Genomic DNA, 12,110 nt, shown 5'->3' with positions numbered 1-12,110 from the left:
GATGCCCACAGCTTGTCAGGCTTCGGTGTCAGCAGAACATGCAAGTGACAACAAAAAGTTATGTTCGTATTGGTAATGACTTAGCCAGAACCTTAACTGTCCAGATGCATCCAAGGACACGGTGCCAACAAGCACACATAGCATTCACACACCCACATGGCCTGGGGACACAGTGGCAGCAGAGAGGCACATGAGAGCTGACGCGATGTCACAGAAGACCCAAAAGACAGTGCCTAATGGCCTTACTCACCCTTGAAGTGAAGACCCCAAAGATGTCCCTGACATCTCTGATGGGTGGCTTGTGTCGTCTTCGGGCCGAGCGGGCATAGGTGTCCAGCCGGCGGCACACTGCAGCCACCTGGGTCTGTGTCAGTGTAGACAGGAGTCCCTGGTGATCACCATCTGAGCCCAGACCATCAACAAGGCAGGACAGACCTGTGTCCCGTAGCCACTGGGATTCAGCGTCCCCTTTGGCCAACAGAGGGAGGGTATCGGGTAAACACATGGAATTCCATATTTGGCTTAGCCGTGCTCACTAAGGTAAGCCTCACATAGAATCCTATGTTCACACAGACATGAGAGGCTTCTGTAGTACTCATATTTCTCCCATGTGAGAATTAGGGGATCCTTACAACATTGGCTAGCGTCCAAATTTAAACTTGTATGAGTGAACTCTTAGAGACAGCAAGCCAGGCAGGGCCCCATACACTCCGGTTCTGGAATACAGCCACAAACTCACTCCGAGTTCTGGCAAAGACACCACCCACAGGATCATGGAGGTCCAGCCATGCACAGCATGGACCCTCCATTCAAGACCTTTATGTGTTAGATTAATGCCAGCATCCTATAGCAAAACCATGCTGAGACTACAGTTTCCGGTACCACCTGTGGGGACTCTGCTCTGGGAACTCATGTCAGGTCTCAGATGCCACCTAGGCCGCTGTCCCCAGTTACCCTGACTTGGTGCTTTTCAGACCACTCTAGGGAGGTCTTGTCGTTGGGAAAAAGCCAAGCTTTTACCAAGGAGGCTGAACAGACCTTCAAGAGGCCTGGCAGCACAAGTGAGTTGTACTCGGATGGAGCTGATGGTTCCAAAAATAGCCAAACAAGGGCTGTGGGAGACGACTCAGTGGTTAAGAGCACTGGATGCTCTTCCACAGGCCCCCAGTTCTGATCTCAGCACCAACAGGGCAGCCAGCAATGGTCTGTAACTCCAATTCCAGAGAAGCTGACACCCTCTTCTGGCCTCTTTAGGTACTGCATGCGCAAGTTGCACAGATATACACGTAGGTAAAGGACCCATAGGCATAAAATAAAGATAAATCTTTTAGAACTATAATTTTTCTGTCAGATATTCTAGCATAGCCCTAAGAAAGGCAACTAATATACTCTTAAAATGTTTATATATCCTTGCATGAGTATTTACTAAATATTTCACTCTTAATCACTGACTACACATTATTATTATTATTATTAAGCTTGAGGACAATTTTAGTAGAGTTTAAAAGAAAAAATTCTAGGGCAGGCAAGCTGTAAACTTCAGCAGCTGCCAGAGGAGGGAGAGAAGAGAGAGAAAAGGTCACACTGTTGGAGTTAAGCTGGCGGGTCAGCCACGGAGGACAAGCAGGCACGTGGAGGGTAGGGGGCTTTGGAGAGTGGGAATCACAAAGTAACAGAGGAGGCATGACTAGGCTCTGGCAGCATCTGGAAAAAAGAGACAGGAGAAAAGAAAACTCAAAGGTAATCAAACTCAACAGAGCCTCGTGGCCGCTTGTAGATGTCAGAACATGCCCAAGAATGGAATTGTGAGAATTCTCAGTGCTTGTGAGAAAACTCCACAAAAAGAAGACAAAAGTCTTGTGACCTCAGTTTCTTCAAAACATGGAATTGCTCATGGATTGTGCTTTTGTGCCCCTCCCAGGGATAGTGGACAGGAGCGAGTTTACCTCAGATTTCTCATTGCAACTCCAATTGTTGTTTGTCTATGCCTCTATGCCTCTTGTCTATGTGATTATACACTTTACGCAAGTGACTCTTCTCACCCTCAGAGTGCAAATCGTCTGATGCTCTGAGTAAGGTTGACTATTGTATGAGACTTTAGTTCGCCGCATTTTTAAGCGCCATTCTCACAGGACCAGCTGCTAACAAGAGCAATAAACAGTAGGGACTACCTTAAAGCTGTTGTAAAGGAACCATAAGTGGGGTACTCGCCATCACCTACCATATGTAGAAGATAAGAGGAAAACGAACCACAGAAATGACCATCAGGAGCAGGGACAGGGGAGGGCAGGGGAGGCATGTATGAGCAAAGTAGAATGATCTACATGTATGAAAATGTCACAACAAAATCCATCATTCCTACACTAAATGATGAAAATGAACCATGCATGCTCTTGGCTCCCTCTGTCCTGAGTCTACACAAGCCCTGCATTTATTCTGTTGTGTGAAAAGTCTCCAGCCTTCGGCACTCTGACTCCAGTCCCTGTGTTTGGTTTTTGATGTACTTGCTGGCTGTATTATAATGCAAGAAAGCCTGTCTCCTACATCTACTTCTGGCCTCAGCAAGGATTTGCATTTATTAGAGCCCCTACACTAACCCATTAGCCCTCTGAAGACCTGAAAGTCCCAGATGGCCTATTTGACCAACCAAGGTCAGAAAAGCCAAAGCATAGACCAGATTAAAAAGTTTCCAGGTAGGCAGCCTTGTCACACACTTGTAAGTCCCTCACTTGCCAAAGCAGGAAAGAGGGGCGTGGGATGGTGCCCAGTTGTCCCAGATACCAGCACACAGGCTGCAGTAGGAAGAGCTGGTGACGCCCTGGCCTCATGGATGGTGGCGGATGGCGGTATGTGAGCAAATGCTATGACAATGTCAAAGCATGAGGATTGCTACAGCAATGGACACCATTGGGCGGGAGTCTGGGGTTTCTCAGAGTGCTGTGGTTTAGAGAGGACGTCAGGACGTACTTCTGAGTCAAGCAACCGGCCAAGCACCGATCCTGTAAGGTACCTAGATAAAGAGTATTGTAGGAAGAAGAGACAATGGGGACAATGGCAGGGGTACACTCTCATGGGCAGAAACAGCAAGGAGGCCTGGGGAGAGGAGACAGCGGTGGAGTGGCGGCCTGGCAGATGAGGTGGAGATGGGCCCCAGGCCAGTTCTGGAAAGGCTTGTGGGCTGGGGATGTGTCATCCCACAAGAGGTGGTGTTTGAGTTCCCTGCCCTGGAATGTGTGTGCACGCAGGGTAACAGGAAATGCAAAGCTATGGTGGCCGTCTCCCAAGGCTGTCCAGGAACAGCCACTCTGGCTCTTTCCCAGGTTCTTAACTCTTCACAGCTGATGGGCCACACACAGAGGCCACATAGAGGTGTCTGGACCCAGGCCACAGGTGTGGGAGGTCACATGCACTGCGGAACACAGGAGTAAGAAGCCATTTGAGATGACTCTGACCCAGATGACCTTGGGCCTGTTACTGAAGGAGAGGCCCTAAGAAACCCTCCAGTTGAGCCCTGTTACCCACAGAGCCATGAGATGTGTTAGCAATGTCTTGGTGCTGTTCTGTGTCTCCATGTTTAGGGGCCTATGATTGGTCACAGGGATACATGGCTGCTGGTAGGGGAATTGAGTACTGTGCAGAGTGCTTAGAATCTACTAGAATGTCAGGTCCTCCTAGACTTTACGGTGTTCTCCATTGTATCACCGTGTCTAAACACTGCCTGGCAGTGGGGTGTGATGGTGCATGCTTTTAATCCTAGCACTCAGGAGGCAGAAGCAGGAAGATCTCTAAGTTTGAGGCCAGCCTGATCTACAGGACTGCCAGAGCTACACAGGGAAACCGTGTTTCAAAAAACAAAAACTAAAATAAAACAAAACAAAAAATCCACCACCTGGCAGACAAGAGATACTCGATAGATATTTCCTGAATTATCTCTTCAAATGGGGGACAAGCTGACTGGCCATATCAGGGATCCTTTTGACAATGGCATAGAAAACATATATCAGGGAAAGCAGTGGTGTTAGTATTCAGGTATTCGTACTGGCCTGCCTTTGGAGTTCTGACAGGATACACCCTCAGCTGCTGCTACTAAGAGCACCACCTGTGCCTATTCACTACATTCCCTTTTAAAAGGGTCCTGCCCACCTCCCATCCCTCTCTCTCTCTTCCTCCCCCTCTCTCTGTCTGTTGCCCTCTCTCCCTCTGCTCCTGTCCCTGGAGGCTGGTCACCCCCTTTCCCCTTCCCCTTTTTATGATCCTCTTCCCCTTAATAAAAAACCCCTCCACTTGAACTCTGTCACATGACATCTTTCTGCAGCCGCTTTTTAAAATTACAAATGGAGCATCTACAACACCAGTCCAAGCAAAGAAGAGATCCTGCATGCTCTTGCTCACATGTGGGTCCTGATATATTCCTCCCCTGAAATAAGGCCCTAACATCCACCTAGCAGGCAGCCAGGGTCCCTCACCTTCTAGGAGCCAACTTCTGCTTCCAACACTGTCCTCCTCCTTCACTTCGCCCTTCCGTTGGATCCGTTCCACCTCCATCCAGAAGCCATCCATGGACAAACTCTCCGCCCAGGACAGTCGGGAGTGGGAACAGTCAGCAGGGCATGGCCTCAGAGGATGCTGTTGCAGATTTGTAGAGCCTGTAGAGGGGCCAGGGCTGCACAATTGAAAAGGGGATGTCAGGCCAGGCTCCGCTCTTGCTGTCCTGAAGTTAGCGCATCTCCAGATACCAGACACTGACTCTCAGCAAATTGATTGGGACTCTTGGCCTTTTCAGAATCCTTGGTCACAAGCAATGCTGCTGATGCCAAGAACAACTCAGGGCTGGCTGTCCCTGTTTTAGGTGATGGTCAGTTTCAACTGTCAACTTAATAAAACCTAGAATCACCCAGGAGACTGGCCTCTGCAACCATGAGAGACGGGGGTCAAGGTCCCAATCCAGACTCTCATGACCCAGACTGTGCAGGTTGTCCTTGGGACTTCTGCATCCCACCCTTGACCCTCCTTGTCCCTCAACACAACACAGAATGAATTTCCACTTCATGTAGTCTGATAACTCCAAAACAAGACAGAGTCAGGCTCCTGGTCCCAGTAAATGACAGCTGAGGATGACCAATGAGCTTGCAATGATGCTTCTAGGCTTCCATCAGAGCCAGAGGCTTCAGGGACCTTGGCGTTACTAGTGCCCCAAACACACCAGCCCTGACACCCACAAGCGGTTGGGCCTTTAACTGGTCCTATTAGGTTCCTCAAATGTGGAGTATAGCTAGAAGAGTCAACAGCTGTTTGAGCTTAGTATTGTTTACCTTATTCGTACCCTCTAATGAAAAGAATAAGTTCTTCAAGCTTTGAACTGTCCAAATTTAAAAAGACCCTAAATGCTCAATTAAAAAAGAAATCGCGGGGATGCTGCTTTGCAAAGACAGCAGGGTGCTGGTACACAGCGGAGGACTGGGATTCAAATCCCCAGCACCCACAACAGTTCTGGGCCTGTAACGCTGGCACTCAGAAGGCAGAAATTGTAAATTCCCAGGAGCAAGCAAGTTGGCTAACTAGACTCACCAAATTAGCAAATTCTGGGTTCTAGTGAGAGATCCCACCTCCTTGTATGAAGTAGAGAGTAATCAAGGCAGACGCCCAGCATGTCAGCCTCTGGCCTCCACATACACACATATGCAAACACACACACACATACACAAACACAAACACACACAAATAGAATAAATAGGCACATCATATAAAATGGCAAAGGTTAAAAGTAGAAGGAATGTTGGCTGGGGATATAGCTCAGTTGTAGAGTGTTTGATTGACATATACACGGCCTAGGTTCAGTCCCCAGCACAGAACACACACACACACACACACACACACACACACACACACACACATACGGGCAGGGGGGCAGTAAGCTGAGCAAATGTTGGATGATCATTAACAAAGACAATGATCCCGATATTATTTTTAGATTAAGATGCATTCTGGGAAGGGGAATGCATTCAGAAAGAGCCCATGGTGGAAACGTTCATACCTGTAACTGTACAGGAACATAACAAAACCCAAACCCAGCAACCACCCAAGTGAACAGGCACCATGAGAAATGTGAGCCTGGTAAAATGGGTTGGTCTCTTGTGTGGCTGTTTCCATTAAGCCCTCGGCATTGAAGCAGTGGAGTTTATGCTACTTCAGCTCATCTTCCATTCCACCATGTCACTGCAAAGTCCATCTCCTCCTCAAAGTGCAGGCCACCCTACTACAGCACACTCCTCTTGTGTGAGCCCTGACCATCTTGTGGTAGAGACCATGTAAAACAGCAGCCTCAAGAGGGCAAGTCTCAATGTCAGGCACTTGGAAACTCTGACATTTTCAATGGACATTATGTGGCAGCTGGAACAGCATAGCCATACCTGTCACAGCACTGTGAGTGGCTGCAGAGGAAAGCCTTGTTTCTGTTGGGGTGATCAAATGCTCTGCAGTGGCTTACAATGATGGCTACATAACTCTGTGGACACGTGAGACCCCATTGACCCGCACCGTGCAAATGCATGTGAGTTGTGTCTCTGGCAAAGCCCATATCATGCCCAAGCTCAGGATCCAGAGCCGGTGCTGTTTGCCTTTCAAGATCTTTCTGATCTGGTGACACACACCTATTATGTCACTCCTCGGAAGGCTGAAGCAGGAGGATCACAAATTTTAGATGGAAATACCTGGAGACTGTTGGGCCCCAGCCCCCATGGGGTCTCTGTGAGTTCTGTGAGTTGCTTGTCAGTCGATGACCACAGGCCCATTCTGTTTTCTAGTCCTGGCTTACAGCCCTGGTGTTGCCCCACTGGCTTCAACCTCTAATTATGAAAACATGAACTATTACGCCTGGGGTTTCTCCACTGTGCTGTAAGTCTGTATATAAGGCTGCTCCCTCCTTGCAATAAACACACACACACACGCGCACACACACGCATTCTCTTAGCACAAATAGCACAGGCGCCATAGGAGAATTATTTCTCCTCATGAACCAGCTTGCAGTCGTTGCAAGCATTCTTGCAGAAATAAGTAAAGCATGGAATTTTGCCACTGGCCTTACTCCACATCACCCCTGCAGACCCTGACATGAAGGTGAGGGGAATTTCTCCTCAGCCAAATGCCCTATTCTTCACACAGAGTGACCCAGTTTCACCCCTCAGTCAAGGGCTCAGCTTCCTTACACAGGAGTCTCGACCACAGAGGCTTTGATGTCTCTGCTAAAGGGTGGAGGCTTCCAAGAAGAGTCATTGCCAAGTGCGGTTTATTTCACAGATTCCCCATCTGGGGAGGGGATCATACCCCCCCATGATGGCTATTGTTTACATTTGCCAGTATGATATGGCTTCAGTAAATGCTCTGCCCCTTTGTGCAGAGGTAACCACAGGAGAGACTTCTAGAAGTAAAATTGCTCAATCAACGAGTTGTGAGATAATGGCACGTCTTGCCAAATTGCCTTCAAAAGGGACTGTTGTAGTAGATTTTTGTTCCTGTGTGTTGACTTCACTCTCTTTGCCCGTTTGGCCTCCTTTCTTGTGGGGTCTCTGGAGCTGCTGTCCCCCTAGCTGAGCTCCCTACATTGGAATAGTCCTAAATTATGGAGGTGTGAGCCAGGATCCAAGGCCATCTCTGTGTATGCATAACTGTACAGAGTGTGCTGTTGTTCGTTCTTTACTCTTATTACTCTTTGCTCTTCACTCTTTTGGGGGCCCACCAGCCAGCTCCCAAATAAATCACACACAAAGACTTATTCTTAATTAAAATGCCCAGCCTTAGCTTGTGTGTGTGTGTGTGTGTGTGTGTGTGTGTGTGTGTGTTACTTTCACTCTTACTCCATGGCTGGCTGGGTGGCTGGGTGGCCAGCCCCTAGCAACCCTCTTCCCTTTCTCTTGCTCCCTCTCTCTCCCAGATTTCTCCTCCCATCTATTGTCTCTTCCTGCCAGCCTCACCTTACAGTTGTATGCGACCGCATCCAGTTTTCTGTGGTGCTGAGCATCAAGCCCAGGACCCTGTGCAAGCTGGACGAGCACCGATGGAACGATACCTCCGGTTCCACCACCTTGGAATTTCAATCGTTCGTGAATGAAGGTCTCTACACTCTTTTACATCACTTGTCCTTCCTGTACCTCAGCCCAAGACCCCAACTGGGCCTCCCTTGTCACTGAGCTCCATCTGAAGATGTCAACAATTCGATCCCCAAACACACTCAAGTGTGAGAGTGTCAGAAACTGGAGGAAGAGGGATGGCTGGCCATTTTCTCCCAGCAGAAGCATCCTAATTGGAGATCAATTCCCAGTTAATGATATAACTGGCTGCTGTGCTCTGTTTATGCTTTTCCAGAAGGCCAGAGCCAATGCCTCCTGGGAGTCTGTTTGCACCCCATGCTGGCACTAAAAGCATTTAGAAATTACCCGCATCTGCGTGTTTTCCTGACACTTTGAAAACTGGAGAAACTAAGCCCAAACAAGCATCACCCTTTGCTAGCAAAGCAGAGAGGGTAAATTTTCTGCAGAGGTCAGAGGATGAGGGAGAGAATGGGAAGAAACTGCACACGCGCAGTTCCTGAGATCGCATCATGGCATGTGTCCATGTTTTCCTTTTAGCAAGAAGGGGCAAGTTTAGCACAATGATGGAATTTTCTCAGAGCCTCACAGCAATCCTTGGTTTGTTACCAGGGTCTTCTTGCTGCATGGTGTGCACATGCATGCAAAGCATGACTTATCTCCAGCCCCCATTGCCATTTAAACCTTACTGAGCATGCGTACATGCCTAACAGCAGACCCAGCCAGATTTCGAGCTGATATATCAGCCCCATGTGGGGGACAAAATTTCCCCATTTACAGACAAGGAAATAGCTCCAGAGAGATGAGGGAACCCGCACATACTTACCCAATAATCAAGGGACAGAGCCAGAACCCAATACCAGGTTTCAGGCTCCAAAGTTTTTGGTATGTAGTATGTGTGCAGTATTATGTATATGTATGCTTGTGTGTGGATGTGTGGTGTGAAATTCTGCCTCAGTCAGTTTCTACCTTTTCATTATTTATTATTATTATTTGGGTTTTTTGAGACAGAGTTTCTCTGTGTATCTAAACTCAGAGATCCGCCTGCCTCTTCCTCCCGAGTTCTGGGATTAAAGGTGTGCACCACCATGCCTGCCTTTTGCCTTATTTTTTGAGACAGGGTCATTCATTGAGCCTGAAACTCACTGATTCAGCTAGGGTGGTTGGTCACTGAGCTCCAAGGCTCCACCTGGTTCTACCTCCATAGTGTCCCCCTTTATAGATGGGGGTCCATGTGCCTGGGTGCTGGAATGAACTCAGTAGCTACCTGTGCGGCAAGGACTCTGTCTACTGAGCTATTCCCTGGTTCTTAATAGCTACATTAGATAGGGGCCCTGGGTGTAGGTGAGGGGATCTGAATGCATTGGCCTCTCTACAGCAAAACCTCTTCTCTGAGTTCCCTGTGGCACTTTCTTTTTCTCCAGTGGCCTGGGGAAAGGGGACCCTAGAAGTCCTTGGTGGAAGTCCAACCTCATCTATTCTGTGTGACAGTGGAGACAGTGGGTGGGTCTGTTACTCCGCAGCCTGATTTCTGTAACTGTAAGAGGCAGGGTGAAGAGAGGTTTTGACCCTGCAATATTACCAGCTAGCTGACAGTGGGAAGACCTTGGCTGCAGAGCAGGGTACAGCTGCAGGAACACACAAAAGGCTAAGAGCCCACGGGAGGGAAGGGAGAAACTCCTCAGAGCCCAAGGTCAACGTGACTTGGGGACCAAGAATGTCGCACAACCTGGTGAGCAGGTGGTGGAGGTGTGGCCGGGGCTCCTTGCCAGCAGCCACCAAGGCAGGAGCAGGATAGGTAGTTAAGCCTGGCACCCAGGGAATAGGTGCCCTTACGCTGCACTAACTCTGACTGTAGTCACAGCAGCAGCGCCATTATCCTCGTCATAAATGTTAGAGGACGTTGACATAAGAAATAGGCTCTTGTCACAAACATAGGTGACGTGGCTATAGTGACAGTTGACCTTAACACAGGTCCCCAGAGAACTGACATCTGCCTGTGCATGGCTGTGCTCCGAACCCCACAGTATTGTTTCCCCAGCTGGCACTAGTGGGTCACTTGTCTGTAGTGAGGGCCATCCCTTGCATTAGTGTCCTCTGTCCAACTGGACATCAAGCATCTGTCTGTTGTGACAACCAGAATGTGTCAAATGTTGCCTAGGAAACATCGTCTCACTGTGGATGGGGGTACTCCCCATTCACACGGGTCAATTCATTCCGTCCTCACTACCTCCCATTGTTATGACCCCGTCCTGCAGACGAGAAAGCAGAGGTGCAGAACAAGAAGATGGTTCATCCGAGACGTCCTGCCAAGCAAGAACAACCCCGGCATTCTGACCCCACAGACTATGTTCTCAAGTCCTAGGCAAGTCCCCTGTGCACCTTCCTGCTAGGTGTGACTTGTCTTTCATTGGCTGGATACACTGTTTGGATGGAGAGGGAATGCTACCAGCCTACATGTGGCCATCTTGGCCCTATCAGCTGAAATCCCTGTCTCTGTCACACCAGCCACAGGGCTGCTGGTCTGTTTGGGAGCTTCCTCTTGTTGCATAATTACTGTTATGCAATGATAAATGGATTGAGACAGGTCCTAGTGGGGCATGCTGGGAGAGCAGTAGGCCGTCACTGCTGGGCAAGCACCAAGGTTTGCTTTGCTGAGCAGAGGAAGAGAAAGGCTGGGGATGAAGAGAAAGAAGGACAAATGGTGATGACCAGCGATGACCCTGGAGGAATGAATGATTGGACGCTGTGCCAACACCTTTGACTTTGGAGCAAGCCCTGTAGAGCCTAGGCTAGATTAGCTAACCTCAGGCAAATTCAGACACTTGAACAAGAACAAATGATTGTTGATTTTGTAAAAGACTGATGCTGATAGTAATATAATTCTCATTTGTTGTAACAATATACACATGCCTGAATGGCAAGGCAAATATACAAGTAAAACAAATACCATGTTATTACCAAGAGTGGATAATAATTTAATTGATTCAAAATATTTAGTTTATAAACCAAGAATATTTAGTTTAATAAAAAGTTAAGCTGGCCGGCAGGTAGTGGCACATGCCTTTAATCCCAGCACTCAGGAGGCAGAGGCAGGCGGATCTCTGTGAGTTCGAAACCAGTCTGGTCTACAAGAGCTAGTTCCAGAACAGCCTCCAAAGCCGCAGAGAAACCCTGTCTCAAAAAATCCAAAAACAAACAAACAAACAAATAAATAAATAAATAAAGCTGATAGTCGAAGCTTCAGGATAGCTATTTTGGGTTATTAAGTCTAAATTATTAAATAAAGATAAATTGCACTAAAAAAAAGACTGGTGCTGAGTTCGGGGCCACTTGTTACACAACCAGCAGCTGACTAATACAGCGCAATGCTGAGCAACCAAACAACTCTGCCAAGAGGGGAAGGAGCCCATGTCTCCCCACTCAGACACATTCCCAGATGCCACACACATTCCACCAGAAGGGCACACGTCACATATTCCAATTTCCGACCCTAATGAGTGACTCAAGTTCAAAGTAGGGCAGGTATCAGGCCCCTGAGAGCAGACACTGAGCAGTGACCTCAGGACACAGCCATGTGCACTTGGCCGTGACAGGGAAGCTCGGGTGCATAGCCTTCCATAGGCATGTCCGCAGACACGAATTCTCCACGTCTCACACACTGTCATCTCTCGGCCCAGGACTACGGTGTGAATGGCATAGCTTTGGAGGCACATCCTTATTGCACCATGTGTAATACACAGTCTGACCTCATTGCATGGTGCACATTGGAAGATGGCTGCCCTACCGTCTGTGAGGCAGTGTCTGTGTGGACAGGGAGAGGGCAGCGGGGAATGAGAGGTTACAAAAGTGGTGAATGTTCATGTATCATCTGCTGGGCTCTTCAAAACCCTATAGGGCAGTAGCTTTCCTGTTAAGACAAAACAATAAAGTACAATATATACTCACTGCTGAGTATATGCGCGCAGGCTCGCACACACACGCACACACGCACACACACACACCTAGCGATCATCTCGTTCTGCC

At 48.4% G+C, this 12,110-nt stretch overlaps 1 protein-coding gene across 1 annotated transcript in view; it reads right to left on the bottom strand.

The window, feature by feature from the left end:
* Positions 1-12,110, bottom strand: part of Arhgap40 (Rho GTPase activating protein 40) — a 38,351-nt gene that overhangs the window by 16,437 nt on the left and 9,804 nt on the right. The window contains exons 2-3 of the mRNA XM_005082650.4: positions 4,467-4,663; positions 251-468 (exon numbers count right to left, since the gene is read on the bottom strand). Coding sequence (XP_005082707.1) covers positions 251-468; positions 4,467-4,663 — 415 coding nt within the window. The remainder of the gene's footprint in view (positions 1-250; positions 469-4,466; positions 4,664-12,110) is intronic.

Source organism: Mesocricetus auratus, unplaced genomic scaffold (genome assembly GCF_017639785.1).
Source record: "Mesocricetus auratus isolate SY011 unplaced genomic scaffold, BCM_Maur_2.0 Super-Scaffold_100028, whole genome shotgun sequence".
NCBI lineage: Eukaryota > Metazoa > Chordata > Mammalia > Rodentia > Cricetidae > Mesocricetus > Mesocricetus auratus.
The sequence above is the reverse complement of the archived record's forward strand: the minus strand, read 5'-3'. Positions and strand labels throughout refer to the sequence as shown.